This window comes from Mustelus asterias, chromosome 19 (assembly GCF_964213995.1).
Source record: "Mustelus asterias chromosome 19, sMusAst1.hap1.1, whole genome shotgun sequence".
NCBI classification, from domain to species: domain Eukaryota; kingdom Metazoa; phylum Chordata; class Chondrichthyes; order Carcharhiniformes; family Triakidae; genus Mustelus; species Mustelus asterias.
In genome coordinates, this window is record NC_135819.1 from 34,713,174 (window position 1) to 34,729,607 (window position 16,434).

Genomic DNA, 16,434 nt, shown 5'->3' on the forward strand with positions numbered 1-16,434 from the left:
CCTGAGCCGTGTGAGGGGATAATTAATGCAGGAATGCAAAATTAAAGAAAGAAATCCTTCAACGATACAAACACCTGGTATTCATTACATCCACAGACTTTCCCCTATAATTTTTACACACCATCGCCTGTACATTTTCATTGTCGCTTTTGATGTTCATGTGTACTTGAGCGCCCACAGGCTCGATGCTGCACATAGATGTTACTGTACTGTCACCTAGTGTCTAACACTAGCACTATCAGTGTCTTGGACAAGAACCCTGTCATGTTATTTAGGCGTGTGAATGTGTAAAGATTGATGTTTGAGGGTGCAAACACAAAAATATCTTCACAGCTATTAAAGAATTTAGCATACATCCTGAATCCCAGCTAAATATGCATTTTCCTCTACATTATCATGCGCAAATTAGGGGGGATGCACTTTAAAATGTGCATTTTTGTTTGTAAAGGAGATGAATTACTTTCTTTTCTTTTTCCCCCCCCACACACAGTGGTTGGCACTGCTGCCTCACAGCGCCAGGGTCCCAGGTTCGATTCCCAGCTTGGGTTGCTGTCTGTGTGCAGTTTGCACATTTCATCGTGTCTGCGTGGGTTTCCTCCCACAGCCCAAAGACGTGCTGGTTAGGTGCATTGGCCATGTTAAATTGTCCCTCAGTATACCCCGAACAGGCGCTGGAGTGTGGCAACTAGAGATTTTAATTGCAGTGTTAATGTAAGCCAACTTGTGACTAATAAATAAACTTTAGTCCCACAGTAGTTTTCTGTCATGCATGTCTATATTTGCATTTCAAGAAAAGTCATTCTTGACCATAAATGTACATGCACGTTTCAGAAGACATTCAACATTAAAAATCATTCATCTGAGCAGGTGATGAGGAGCATGTTTTGGAGGTGTTTAACAAGACGCAAAGTCAATAATTCAGCTTCAGAAACAGGACAGCGGAGCACAGCCTCAGAGTAAGCAGAGGTCTCGAAGTTGGTTTCTCCAACTGGTAAATGTCCCTTTAAGGACAACACAATGGAAGAGGGTCACCTGGCTTGGGGAAACAATTAGGATGAGAGTGGGTGGGTGGAGCTCTCTCTTAGGCAGAAGACATATAGTAGACATGTAGGGGCAGCCAGGGGTGCTGCTAGCCTCTGTACAGTTTTTCCTGGTTAATAAATACACTTCTGTATGTTCCTGACAAAGTCTTATAATGTGCATCATTACACTGGCAATGAGGATAGGATGCTTTATGTGACACTGCCTGTGGCCAGAGACATGCGATAATGAGATGTTTAGAAATTGCCAGAACCTGAGGGAGAGACACAGAGTAATTGGCTGATACAGTCAGACATTTAAAAATATATATATTTTTAAAATGAAGCGAAGCAGGAGCTGTGATTTTGGGGGCGATTCTTCCAGCCCGCTCCCAGTGCAGTGGGCTGGGAAACATCAGCGGAGACCATTTTGCAGGCTTCCTGCTGGGTGCCACAGCCTCCTCAAGTCTCCGAGGCAAAGATTTTCAGAGTAATCAGCTCCAATGTGGAGCTGATTACAATATGGAAATCAGGATGACTTCCATTTCGTGAGCAGGCCCAGAGCTAGTGTCTCCAACCCCTCGCCAGGAGTGGTTCACTTCAGCGGGATTTACAACTGCTCCCCACTCACGAGGAACAAGCGGCTGACCCTGCTGGAGGGAAGAGAGGCCACTGAGGCCCCCTAGGAGGTCGGGGGTAAGGGGGGTGCCTCTTGGGCAATGCCAGTCTGGCACTGCCAGTATGGCACACTGACACTGCCCAAGGGGCAAACTGGAATCAGGCAGTGCCAAGGGGGAAGAGCAGAAGGGGGCAGCCCTATTGGGGGGTGGGGGCAATCAGTGGATGTGGGGTTCCCGTAGACTAGGCAAATCAAATTAGTCGCAATACCACAGAAAAGTAATTGGACTGGGGTGGGCACAGTAAGAAGTCTCACAACACCTGGTTAAACCTGTTGGACTTTAACCTGGTGTTGCGAGAGTGCTTACCATGACTATGATGGCAAATGTCTGCTGCTAAGTGGTTTAGAGAAGCATAGCGACTGGCTCAAGAACATATCTTGGACCATGGCCACTCTTGTTCCACGCCAAATAAAAGAAAAGCAATGGCTCAACATAGTTCTGCAGAGATATACGGACAATGTAAGTACAAACCGATGATGAAGTTGGTTCTAGATGCTGACTGTCCATACTGCTGCTCAATGAACTTTGGTTTAAAGGTCAACATGCCAATTAGAGAATTCAGCTGTATGACCATAGACACCAAATACAATACGTAGACGCTGTTTGAAAACAGGACTTTCAATGATGAAAAGAAACCTGGAAAACCAAAAAAAAAGCAAATGTTATTTAGAAACATAGAAAACTACAGCACAAAACAGGCCCTTCGGCCCCACAAGTTCTGCCGAACATATCCCTACCTTTTAGGCCTATCTATAACCCTCCATCCTATTAAGTCCCATGTACTCATCCAGGAGTTTCTTAAAAGACCCTGTTGAGTTTGCCTCCACCACCACTGACGGCAGCCGATTCCACTCGCCCACCACCCTCTGTGTGAAAAACTTACCCCTAACATTTCCCCTGTACCTACCCCCCAGCACCTTGAACCTGTGTCCTCTCGTAGCAGCCATTTCCACCCTGGGAAAAAGCCTCTGAGAGTTCACCCGATCTATGCCTCTCAACATCTTATACACCTCTATTAGGTCTCCTCTCATCCAACCTCTCTCCAAGGAGAAAAGACCGAGCTCCCTCAGCCTATCCTCAGAAGGCATGCCACTCAATCCAGGCAACATCCTTGTAAATCGCCTCTGCACCCTTTCAATCTTTTCCACATCCTTCCTGTAATGAGGCGACCAGAATTGAGCACAGTACTCCAAGTGGGGTCTGACGAGGGTCTTATATAGCTGCATCATTATCCCCGGACTCCTAAACTCAATCCCTCAATTGATAAAGGCCAGCACACCATACGCCTTCTTAACCACCTCCTCCACCTGCGGGGCCGATTTTAGAGTCCTATGGACCCGGACCCCAAGGTCCTTCTGATCCTCCACAGAATTAAAAGTCTTTCCCTTTATATTATACTCCTTCATCCCATTTGACCTGCCAAAATGGACCACTACGCATTTATCTGGGTTGAAGCCCATCTGCCACTTCTCCGCCCAGTCTTGCATCCTATCTATGTCCCTCTGTAACTTCTGACATCCCTCCAGACTATCCACAACCCCACCAACCTTTGTGTCGTCGGCAAACTTACCAACCCATCCCTCCACTTCCTCATCCAGGTCATTTATGAAAATGACAAACAGCAAGGGTCCCAGGACAGATCCCTGGGGCACACCACTGGTGACCGACCTCCATTTAGAAAAATACCCATCTATACACACTCTCTGCCTCTTTTGGGCAAGCCAGTTCTGGATCCACAGGGCAGCAGCACCTTGGATCCCATGCCCTCTCACTTTTTTGAGAAGCCTTGCATGGGGGACCTTATCGAACGCCTTGCTAAAATCCATATAAACCACATCTACCGCTTTCCCTTCGTCAATGTGTTTAGTCACATTTTCGAAGAACTCCACCAGGCTCGTAAGGCACGATCTGCCTTTGACAAAGCAATGCTGAGTATTCTTGAGCATACTAAACCTCTCCAAATGCTCATAAATCTTGTCCCTCAGGATCTTCTCCATCAGCTTACCAACCACTGAGGTTAGACTCACCGGTCGGTAATTTCCTGGGCTATCCCTATTCCCCTTCTTGAAAATAGGAACCACATCCGCAATCCTCCAATCCTCCGGCACCTCTCCCGTCTCCATCGACGACGCAAAGATCATCGCCAGAGGCTCTGCAATCTCTTCCCTCGCCTCCCACAGTAACCTGGGGTACATCCCATCCGGACCCGGCGACTTATCTATCCTGATGCCATTCAAAGATTCCAGCACAACCTCTTTCTTAAAGTTCACATACTCAATCTTTTCAGTCCACCGCAAGCCCACAGTACATCCACCCATGTCCTTCTCCTCTGTGAAAACCGAGGCAAAATACTCATTAAGCACCTCTGCTATTTCTACTGGTTCCATACAGACTTTCCCACCTTCACCTTTTATAGGCCCTATTCCTTCACATAACCTGATCGGTAACTTTGTTTGGATGAATTCTACATAATTCAGCAAAGAACATCTCAAATTTTATTGCCAATTTCCACTTTTGGAATTTAATGCAATATCTTTTGGCCAACCTTAGTGGAGATCGGATCATAGAATCCTTACAGTGCAAAAGGAGACCATTTGGCCCAACGAGTCTGCAACGAGCACAATCCCACCCAGGCCCTATTCCCGCAACCTCACATATTTACCCTGCTAGTCCCCCTGACATTAAGGGACAATTTAGCATGGCCAATCCACCTAACCCGCACATCTTTGGACTGTGGGAAGAAACTGGAGCACCTGGAGGAAACCCACGCAGGCATGGGGAGAATGTGCAAACTCCACACAGACAGTGACCCGAGGCCGGACTTCAGATTTCGGGAAGTTACCCTGCGCTTCCTCTCCTATTTCATGAGCATCCATACAATTAGCAATAGGATATTCCTCAGACTTGCTCTGAATGGGAAGGGAATCAAGCAACACATTCCGCACACAGCCCGTTCTCCTTTGTTTTAAAATGACAGAAAGCTAAATTACCCTTCAAATGATTCCAACAAATATAATTCTCTGTTTCAAGTGAAGAAATTCCCACCTTTAACCATCGGAATCCTGAATCCATGTTGTAAGATTGGGTGGAATTCTCCCAAAACATCTTTAAGTGTCGGTGCCTCTGACCTCCTCCCACCACGCCTCCACCCCGCCCCCCAACCACACCCCGTGGCTTTAATGGCCTGCAAGCCTCTTCGGGCGTGACCATTGTGACAGGTCTCCACTTATAGAGACCAGTAGCAATTCTTGCCATTATTGCACCACGCCTGCAGGCTGGTGAATTCCGTGCACTGGGATTTGAACGGGAAATGCATATTTAAATACTACTTTAAATATGCTAATCGGACTCATGTCCTTTCTGGGTGCGATCTGCTTCGCATCAGTAGAAAGTTGCCGGGAGACTTGCAAACTGTTTGGCACTGGGTGTGAAACGGAATTTTAGGCCTGCACTCGATTCACCAGGGTTGGCACATTCCACTAATGGTGCAGGGAGGTCGGAGAATCGCCCCCATTGTTTCCAATTATTTGCTTTTTGAGTTTTATTCCTTTCTTGTGTGGAACCTAATCAAATCTCTCTCAAAGTCCAAACAGACAACATTCATAGACATTCTGCTAACCATTGTCAGCGATATCCTTCACAAAATCCAATTAGATTAATCACCAATGGCCTTTCTTTGTTAATCCCTCATACGTTCCCCATTAATAGCCTCCTTTCAGCCTGAGAAGTTCCTACGCCTGGGTTCATGTTTTGAAATCAATTTTCCAACCAGTGCTTCCTTATCCTTTTAATCCCTAACTCCTTATTTTGACCGTTGATCAGCAATGTGAACCTTAGCAAAAGCTGTCTGACAATACAATACAATAACCAGATATCATATCGACATTTTCCCCGGAGATCTGGTCAATAATGTTAAAGACTTTAGCAAATTAAATGTGATCCCTTGTCACATTGACTGTACTCATGTAAGTGTTACTCTTCCACATAAAGCAACAAAATAATTGTGCAAATGCTGGAAATATGCAGTAGGTCAGTCAGCATCTGTGAAGAGCCAAGGCAACTCATTGACCTGTTAAGTTGTGTGTAACCTTAATCAGTTTGGATGGAAAAGTTATAGAATGGAAATGTAATTAACTTATTTATGCTCTGTTTAAATGCTAACTGACCTATTAATGTCTATGACAATTCCAAGTATTGATTTATTAAACTTTAAAAAAAATTCTAAAGACTTTCTAAGCAACCTGTCCAAGACCGCAAGAAACTACAAAGGTTTGAACATAGCCCAGTCCATCACGCAAACCAGCCTCCCATCCACTGACTCTGTCTACACTTCCCACTGCCTCGGAAAAGCAGCCAGCATAATCAAGGACCCCACGCACCCCGGACATTCTCTCTTCCACCTTCTTCCATCGAGAAAAAGATACAAAAGTCTGAGATCACGCACATCCCAACCGACTCAAGAACAGCTTCTTCCCTGCTGCCATCAGACTTTTGAATGGACCTACCTTATATTAAGATGATCTTTCTCTGCACCCTAGCTATGATTATAACACTACATTCTGCATCCGCCCCTTCCCTCTTCCCTTCTGTACTCTATGAAAGATAAGCTTTGTCTGGATAGCGTTTCACTTTACATGTGACAATAATAAATCAAATCTCACTGTAACAGAGGCTAAAAATGAAGTAGTCTACAGTTCAAACAAATGCTCTTCCCCAATTTTTGAAACAGTAGAATGGCAATAAGTGACATCTGCAAGAAATTCTATCAAACTTAAATAAGATGGGGTTGCTGCAGCAATGTAATGTTTTGTTGCAGCACCAGATTACAATTGTGATGAGAAATTCTGGAGGTTTACACAGGGAAATTGTGATCTCAACATTAGAGAGGAAGGACACTGGAAACCTGCGTACGGGGCGATGTCAGTTAGGCAAGGTTCTCCTGGGTTTCCCCTTGTGGAAATTACACAACTGGTGTGGGCCAGGGTTTTACCCGGCCTGCAAGTGGAGGGTGAGAGGGTGTACATATCAAACAGCATAATGGCAGGGGAAACATCAGGCCCATTCCTTATCACCCTCCACTCACAATTCACCAGCAATGGGACAGATGTTAGGCAGCCTGCAAGCCTGAGGCAATTGCGGCCAGTTCATGGTTATTTAAGGGCCTCCTCCCACCACTGTTAGTGTTTTAGTCTCAGTCTTACCTCAGGGTCGGAAAGTCTTGGGATCAGCCCCAGAGTCTAGGGCATATAATCCAGACTGATATTCAGTGCACTATCGAGAGAACGCTGCAATATCACAGAATCCCTACAGTGCAGAAGGAAGCCATTGGCCCATTGTGGCCATACCAAATCCCTGACAGAGCATCCCACCCAGGGAAGAAGCTGGGCGGCACGGTAGCACAGTGGTTAGCACTGCTGCTTCACAGCTCCAGGGTCCCGGGTTCGATTCCCGGCTCGGGTCACTGTCTGTGTGGAGTTTGCACATTCTCCTCGTGTCTGCGTGGGTTTCCTCCGGGTGCTCCGGTTTCCTCCCACAGTCCAAAGATGTGCGGGTTAGGTTGATTGGCCAGGTTAAAAATTGTTTCTTAGAGTCCTGGGATGCGTAGGTTAGAGGGATTAGCGGGTAAAAATATGTGGGGGTGGGGCCTGGGTGGGATTGTGGTCGGTGCAGACTCGATGGGCCGAATGGCCTCCTTCTGCACTGTAGGGTTTCTATGTTTCTATGTTATCACCGTAACCCTGTATATTCACCCTACTAATCCCCCTAACCTACACATCTTTGGACACTGAGGGGCAATTTAGCCTGGCCAATCAATCTGACCTGCACATCTTTGGACTGTGGGAGGAAACTGGAGCATGCGGGGAAAGGCAGTGGATGCTGTGTACATGGACTTCAATAAAACCTCCGACAAGGTACCTCATGAATGATTGGTATGAAGAGTGAAGGGTGAAGTCACACAGGATCAGAGGAGAGCTGGCAAGGTGGATACAGAACTGGCTTGGCCATAGAAGACAGAGGGTAGCAGTAGGGGGGTGCTTTGCTGAATGGAAGGCTGTGACTAGCAGTGTTCCACAGGTCTGGGACCTTTGTTGTTTGTAGTATATATAAATGATTTGGAGGAAAATGTACCCGGTCTGATTAGTAAGTTTGCAGACGACACAAAAATTGGTGGAGTTGTGGATAGTGAAGAGGATTGTCAGAGGATATAGCAAGATATAGACTGGTTGGAGACTTGGGAAAGGAAATGACAGATGGAGTTTAATCCAGACAAGTGTGAGATAATGCATTTTGGAAGGTTCAATGAATGCAGGAATTAGACAGTAAATAGTAGATTCCTTAGGATATTGACAGGCAGAGAGATCTGGGTGTACATGTCTACCGATCACTGAAAGTGGCAACACAGGTGGATAAGGTAGTCAAGAAGGCATACGGCATGCTTGCCTTCATCTGTCAGGGCACTGAGTATAAAAATTGGCAGGTCATTCTGCAGCTGTACGGAACCTTAGTTAGGCCTCATTTAGAATATTGTGTACAATTCTGGTCGCCACACTACCAAAAGGATGTGGAAACTTTGGAGAGAGTGCAGGAGAGGTTTACCAGGATGTTGCCTGATCTGGAGGGCCTTAGCTATGAGGAGAGGTTGGATAAACTCGGTCTGTTCTCACTGGAACGAAGGAGGTTGAGAGGTGACCTGATGGAGGTTTACAAGATTATGAGTGGCATGGACATAGTCAGATGCTCCTTCCTAGAGTAGAAAAGTCAAGTACTAGGGGACATATGTTTAAGGTGCGTGGGGAAAAGTTTAGAGGAGATGTGCGAGGCAAGGTTTTTACGCAGAGGGTGGTGAGTGTCTGGAATGCGCTGCCCGGGGAGGTGGTGGGAGCAGATACGATAGCAGCATTTAAGGGGCATCTAGATGAATACATGAATAGGATGGGAATGGAAGGATATGGACTCTATAAGTGCATATGGTTTTAGTATAGGCAGGCATCATGATCAACGCAGACTTGGAGGGCCGAAGGGCCTGTTCCTGTGCTTTACTGTTTTTTGTTCTTTGAAACCTACACAGAAACGGGGAGAATGGAAAGATTTCACACAGACAGTCACCCAAGGCCAGAATTGAACGCGGGTCCCTGGTGCTGTGACGCAGCAGTGCTAACCATTGTACCACCTTGCTGCCCTATTTGCACTATCGAGAGAGTGCTGCACTATCAGAGGCACTGTCCCTTAGATGAGTTATTAAACTGATGCCCTGTTTGACCCCTCGGAAAGACATAGCAGATCCCCAAGCACTATCGAAACAAAAGCAGTCAAGTTCTCAAGGTATCCTGGTTAACATTCCCCCCTCAACCAACATCTAAAACAATTACTGTTCACAGGACAAAGTAGGGTGAAAATTGGCTTTTGCATTCCTTTACATTGCAACCAGGTCTACAGTTGGAAAGCCTCAATTCTCAAAATAGCAGCTCATGATTAAGACACCAAATCTCTGGATATTTAGGCAACACGGTGGCACAGTGGTTAGCACTGCTGCCTCAGAGTGCCAGGGACTTGGGTTCAATTCTGGCCTTGGGTCACTGTCTGTGTGGAGTTTGCACATTCTCCCCGTGTCTGCGTGAATCTCCTCTGGGTGCTCCAATTTCCTCCCACACTCCAAAAATGTGCAGGTTAAGTGGATTGGCCATGCTAAATTGCCCTTGGTGTTCCAAAATGTGTAGGTTAGTGAATTAGCCATGGTAAATGCACAGAGTTACGGGGATAGGGTGGAGGGGAAGGCCCTGGATGGGATGCTCTTTTGTAGAGTCAGTACAGACTCGAAAGGCCAAATAGCCTCTCTCTGCACTGAAGGGATTGGATGGTACTCTATTGGCTATAAATAGAGGGGACATTTGGAATTCATGAATGGCACTGTAGAAACATATTCATTCATTAGGAAGAATGAAGTCTGTCATAATGAAGAGAAGATCCCATAGGGTGCTTACTTAATGCAGCAATTGATAAATTCTTGATAGGTTTGTACAGAATGGTAGAATTGGTAATACTTGCCCCTGTCCACTGTTGAAATCTTTGGTTCAGGATTATTTTTGACAAATTCACTTTGCTCCTGCGCGATGAACTCTATCTTCTCCGAGGGCTTGTCAACCTCCTTCTTTCTTGTCTCTTTGGTTAGAGACTTTGGAAAAAACCAGAATGGTATGGCAAAAAGGAGGGAAAGTGCCCCAGCAATTAAAAAGCCAAGCCACCAAGCACCGACCCATCTTGCATCCTTCGAAGTAATTGTGACCCTCTCTGGAAAATAAATGGCCAAGAGTAATGTTAAATTGGAGACGGTTACTATTACATGGCTATATTGTTCAAGAGGAGTAAGGAACTCTGTTGGTATGTGTATGGTGGCAGTGACTGGCTCGGGGGCACAGTGCTTAGCACTGCTGTCTCACACTGAGAGGGGTCCATGTTCGATTCCGGGAGTCACTGTCTGTGTGGAGTTTGCACGTTCTCCCCACCAACATGTCGTTATCTGGGATGATGAACTGTGAGGTGGAAGCTGATGCCAAAACGGTGCCACCCTCGGAGGAGCTTGGGGGTCAGGATCTGGAAGCATGCAGGTTGCTGGGGATTGGAGGATCTGGGGGCGATTTGGGGAAGATGCTAGATGGGGTTAAGCACTTACCTTTGAGGTCATTGACCTTCTTGCGGCACTGCTTCCCCGTTCTGAGGGCCAGTGCCATGGCACTGATGGAAGCGGCAACTGCCTCCGAGGCTACATTGCCGTCACCCCCCCCCCCCTCCCCGCTCCCCCCAACCCGGGTCTGCCTCCTGCTGGGGGAGAAGAGGGTGTCCTGCCTCGCCTCGCCGCATCCAGCAGCCTCCCGAGGTCGCCTTCAGTGAATCGGGGGGCTGGTCATGTGATCATCTTTTTCCTGCACTGCCTACCTATCTGTCCATTCTTTAATTTTTAATGGAGCTGCCCCTCGTTAGGGCAGATCAGCTGCAGGCAGTTTGGCCGAGCATTCCAGCAAGTTCCATGCAGTTTGCTTGTTAGCATTGAGGGGAAGGCAAGTGAGCAGGTGTGCTGATGAGGGGGTGATGGATCAGTGCCTCTATGATGATTGGGGATGGGGAGAGAGAGGGAGGTGTCACACAGCCATCGGAGTCCGGAGGAGATGGGGGCCTTATGCAGGAGGGTCTGAGGTGCGGGGGGGGAGATCACTCTGCTTGTGATCAGTGGGGGGGGGGGGGGGGGGGAGGGGGCCGCTGCCATTCTGCTTCAAATCGGTGGGGGAAGGGGGCCACAATTGGTCTGGGTGGCGGGGAGATGGGGGGAATAAGGGGGTCAGTAATGTTGAGGGAGTGGGGCAATGTCTGTGGGGGCCAGGGAGAGGCATTATCCCACCCGGGAGGGATGTGGGTGTGGAGCCGCATTCTATCTTTTTTCTCTGCGCGCATGCGCAGTTGGAGGCTCCAATCGGAGCTGCAGGATTTCGGGCGAGTTAACCCCCGCCCACAGGATTCTGCAGCGCCATTCAGAATCGCTGATATTTTTTCAGGCAGAGTGCGTATGGAGGCGCCTCAGAACGGGTCTAAAAGTCGGATCTGAAACAGTCCCAGATTCAAGTCCGCCCAGGACTTAGAACCAAAATGGTAAAACAGGGCCCATGGAGATTGATACCTGAAGAAAGCTCCAATATTTGTCTAAGAGTGTGATTATTTTGAACGCCAAGAAACCACAACAATTACTAACTTGATTTAAGCTGAATGCTTTCTTTGCCATTCAAGAATGTAAGGTCAGCACAAAAAAGGGTTTAACAGATATTCAGAACCACACGCCGTGACTGGAATTAGTTAAATTTGGCAATGTCCCAATGCCAATCCACTCTCTTTCTCTCTCCCTTTCGCATGCCTCTTAATTGACATGCTGGAGAGTGAAGCTTCATGCCTGCTGAATATTTAATTTTATTTTCACAAATGAGACACAAAGTCTGCTGTCCAAACTAGCTGGTAGCTCATTGCTACCCAACCTGCATACAACTGAACCTCCTCCAGTCAAACCAAATCTCAGGATCAGACTTCTCAAAACAAGTCCTCCAGCTCTATCAAGTCAATGGAAACCTGTAACTGGGTGTGACACAGAAGTTGCACTCTATCACAAATCTCCATGAACCAGGTCAGAATTGACACAAGTAGGATAGAACATAGAACATTTAAAAAATACAGCACAAACAGGCCCTTCGGCCCACAGGTTGCGCCGGTCATGTCCCTACCTACCTGGGCTTATATATAGGCTTATATATAACCCTCAATCCTATTAAGTCTCATGTACTCATCCAGAATCTCTTAAAAGACCCTATTGAGTTTGCCTCCACCACCACTGATGGCAGCGGATTCCACTCACCCACCATCCTCTGAGTGAAAAATGTAGCCCTGACATCTCCTCTGTACCTACTCCCCAGCACCTTAAACCTGTGTCCTCTCGTAGCAGCCATTTCAGCCCTGGGAAAAAGCCTCTGAGAATCCACCCGATCTATACCTCTCAACAGGATAGATTGCATTGGAAAAAGAAAATTGGAAAGAAAACCTTGCAAGCTATTTGCCATGATTAAATACAACTACGGGTCTTGTTGTGCAATGGGTAGCATCCCTGCCTCTGAGCCAGAAGCTTCGCGTTTGAGTCCTGCCCCAGGACATGATGGTCAAGGAAGATGCGTCCATAACGCGGTCAAACAGGTTGAGTGTCAATCTGCAAATTCTTCCAAACATGCCAACGGTTGGTGGTAAGAGCGGGTGAGACTCCTGGTCAGCCATGCTTGATGTGGAGTGGTGCCCCCTCCAGCTATAAGCCTCTGGCGACAGGATAGTGACCTGTTCCAGGAATGACTAGATATGGAAATGGATGAAAGTCTGCCTTAGGTGTGCCGTTGGGTGCAGGGAGAGAATTGGAATGGCAAAACAACTGATGCTGTTTTATGGATGGCGATTAACAAGAATGAAGAACAGGTCAAAAGCCAAAATGGTACAACACATTGGCATAATACTCCAGCAAATACAACAAAACCTAGTGCCTTTTAAACACAATAAAATGACCCAAGGTGCTTCACCGAAGTTGGATTTGATGCTAAGCCACATAAGGAAACATTAGGGTGAATGGCCAAAAACTTATCAAAAGAGGTAATTTCAGCAGCGACTTAACAATAGATGCTGGTGTTGGACTCGGGTAGGCACAGTAAGAAGGATCACAACACCTGGTTAAAGTCCAACAGATATATTTGGAATCACGAGCTTTCGTGACTCACCTGATGAAGGAGCAGCACTCCAAAAACTTATGATTCCAAATAAAGCTGTTGGACTTTAACCTGGTGTTGTGAGACTTCTTACTGTGTTAAACAAAAGAAAGCTAGAGACTTGGGAGGTGAGGTTTATGGAGGTTATTCCAGAACATGGGGCCATAGCACCTGAAGGTGCTGGGATGACTTTAATGAGGTCCATGATGTGGGCCTCTTAGAATACGAGTTCCCTGATTAAGGCAGTAATGGCTTGTCCAATCAGGAAGCCTTCCCTGTGTATATACTGTGGAGTGTCAGGGTTACTGGCACTCTGGGATTATACCCTTTACGAGGAAGTACCTGTCTGAGTGAATTTTACCAGTATGTCCGCCCGAGGTTCGTATGGTCCCGCCCCAGGCCAACGGAGAATGCCATTCTCTGAGCCTCGTCCGGCCCCGATTCCGGGGAGGGCGTGCCAGTCACATTCCGGCCAATGTCTGACTTCAATAGCAATGGAAACTGGCAGATGGATAACTTTCAAAACTCAAGTTCGAAAGGCTGACATTCTAATGTTAAAGCAAAAAGGGAATTGAGAATTTGATTGCTCCACTATTATAAGTTGTAAATTGGAATTTGAGTGTGCACCAAACTACAGATTACATTCTAAGGGGCCTATTGGTAAAATAGGCCTCTCCAAGCATTAATATCTCCCATTTGCACAGCCATAGCTATATGTAGTATATATCTGATCAGCCATTCATGATAAACAGCTATAAATAGACTTAACCAATGGAAACAAGCACCCATTTCACTTTCTGGATAAATAGTTATGTAGAACCAGTTTCCGACTTCCAATAAATTAAATGAGGCCTGTAATGGCACTTGGGTAGTCAGACAAACTTGCCCAGATTTGCACTGGAGTATTCTGATTCATAAACTTGTCCCTATAAAATCAGAATCCTTGGTTGGAATGCAATGGGCCAATATTTATTGTAAATCTTTTGATGCTCCTGGGAGCTGGCAAGACTGGCAAAATGACATGGGAAGGTGTCAGGAGGGTGCCCAGTGTCTTCCCGCTGCCATGCCACTTTGGCAGCACCAAGGAACATGTGGCACCTTGCCAGTCCACTGAGAGCCAAATAAAGCCACTTCAGTCACCAACTGAGGGCCCCTTCCCTCATCTTTGGGCACTTTTCTCACATCAGGAGAGGCTGCTGTTACACTGGGGAGGTGACCAGAAAAATGCTGGAGGCCTTCCAGTGAACTTTGGGGACCCTCCTTTCGGGCATTCCATGCCCATGGATGATCGAGACCATTCCCCCCCAGTGGCAATGGGGCCACCTTGCCCTCAGTGATCCCTACCCAAGGCCTTGGTGACACAGACCTGTCTTTAAGGGTGCATAGCCATCAATGTGTCCTCCAGGTACAGCCCCAGCAATGCTGGTGATGGCATTGCTGAGTTGCAGATTCTCTGACATGTCTGGCAGATGCTGAGGGCGGTATATTGTGAGCAGCTATTTCATTGCCCCAGGGTCCTACCACATGCCGAAGCAGGCTTGATTCCTGCCTTAGCAGTGGGACTTCCACCATCTCTGCTAAATTCTGGCCAACATTTCCACCTATCCAGGTATAAGGCAATGCGCCATTTCAATTCTTAGCCAAAAATCCTTTCCAGCCAAATATTGTGCCATCCAGTTTTCCTTAATTCAAATCAATCTTTACAACTTTTATCCTCGTGTAGCCACCTACCATTGAGTGGCAACATCCCTTTAAATTTCCCCTCGGAAGCAGCTTACAATGAATTTCGCACTCCCTCAGTTGAGCTCTCAAAGCCAGCATCAATATGGACCATGCATTACACAAATAAAGCAGACCCCACAAAGGAATGCGAGGCTTGTACAGTAAGAGTCAGGAAGGCACTACAACCAAATGATCCAACTCACGTCCAACTGCAATAGCTAGAAAAGAAAATGCTTTAAAATTTCCTTACCCAAGTCAACAAATCCAATGTCAACAAATAGCTTGGCGCAGAACGATCCCAGTAAATATCCGAACAATGGGCCTATGAGGGCCACTGTATACAAAATTCCTAAAATACAGAAAATAGTTTGTCAAGATGCTGACCAAACAATTCAGAATAGTGACATCTTTTCATGTCAACCTCTTCACATTACCTATATAAAAAGAAGTATTTTCGGCTGTAGCATAATCATCCAGATAGGATATCCCCAGAGGTCCAGTCGGTGTTTCACCAATTCCTCGCAAAGTATTTCCAAGGAATATATATATCCACATGGAGGAGCCTGCTCCTTTCTCACAACCTGGCCAGAATATCAGGCGTGATCAGAAAAATAAAATCCTGTTTGTAATATTATTCAAGTTAGATCAGAGATGTTTAAATCCATTGACGTACTTACCAGGAAGCTGTCTATCTGAGGCGGTCTCCCCAGCTCCATGGGTTAATGTACTGTTTGACATGTTTGAACATTGGGAGGTACTTGTAGTCAAATTGTTTGAAAATGTAAGTGCTGTTTCATAGTTGTAACTAGAGCAAGAAAACTACTGTTAACAACTTATTGTATATATTATAAGAACACAAGAACATATGAACTAGGAGCAGGAGTAGGCCATCTGGCCTCTCGAGCCTGTTCTGCCATTCAATAAGATCATGGCTGATCATTTCATGGACTCAGCTTCACTTACCCGCCTGCTCACCATAACCCTGAATTCCTTTACTGTTCAAAAATTTATCTATCCTTGCCTTAAACAAAAACAATGAGGTAGCCTCAACTGCTTCACTGGGCAGGGAATTTCACAACCCTTTGGGTGAAGAAGTTTCTCTTCAACTCAGTCTTAAATCTGCTGCCCCTTATTGTGAGGCCATGCCCCCACCTGTCAGTGGAAACAACTTCCCTGCTTCTATCTTATCTATTCCCTTCATAATATGTTTCCACAAGATCTCCCCTCATTCTTCTGAATTCCAATGAGTATAACCCCAGTCTTCTCAGTCTCTCCTCATAAGCCAACCCTCTCAACTCCGGAATCAACCTAGTGAATCTCCTCTGCACCCCCTCCTGTGCCAGTATATCCTTTCTCAAGTAAGGAGACCAAAACTGTACACAGTACTCCAGGTGTGGCCTCACCAGCACCTTATACAGCTGCAACATAACCTCGCTGTTTTTAAACTCCATCCCTCTGGCAATGAAGGACAAAATTGAATTTGCCTTCTTAATTACCTGCTGCACCTGCAAACCAACTTTGTGTGATTAATATAGCATACATCCAGTGGGAGTAAGACCAGCATTAATTTTATACTCCCAACAGAAAGCTGCGTTCGAAGGGAATAGGATGCATAGTATCAATATATCACTTATACCCACATATACAAATTCAGAATTGATGCATTATATTATGCACACACAGGCGCCCAAATACCTCCGATCTCATCAGTGTCTGGAATTCTCTGGTGCACTG

At 46.3% G+C, this 16,434-nt stretch overlaps 1 protein-coding gene across 4 annotated transcripts in view; it reads right to left on the reverse strand.

Moving 5' to 3' along the window:
- The window catches only part of LOC144507880 (solute carrier organic anion transporter family member 1C1-like), a 59,216-nt gene that overhangs the window by 25,282 nt on the left and 17,500 nt on the right, over window positions 1-16,434 (reverse strand). For all 4 annotated transcript variants that reach the window (XM_078235321.1, XM_078235320.1, XM_078235319.1 and 1 more), the window contains exons 5-9: window positions 15,378-15,505; window positions 15,135-15,281; window positions 14,951-15,049; window positions 9,746-9,988; window positions 2,171-2,335 (exon numbers count right to left, since the gene is read on the reverse strand). In XM_078235321.1, coding sequence (XP_078091447.1) covers window positions 2,171-2,335; window positions 9,746-9,988; window positions 14,951-15,049; window positions 15,135-15,281; window positions 15,378-15,505 — 782 coding nt within the window. The remainder of the gene's footprint in view (window positions 1-2,170; window positions 2,336-9,745; window positions 9,989-14,950; window positions 15,050-15,134; window positions 15,282-15,377; window positions 15,506-16,434) is intronic.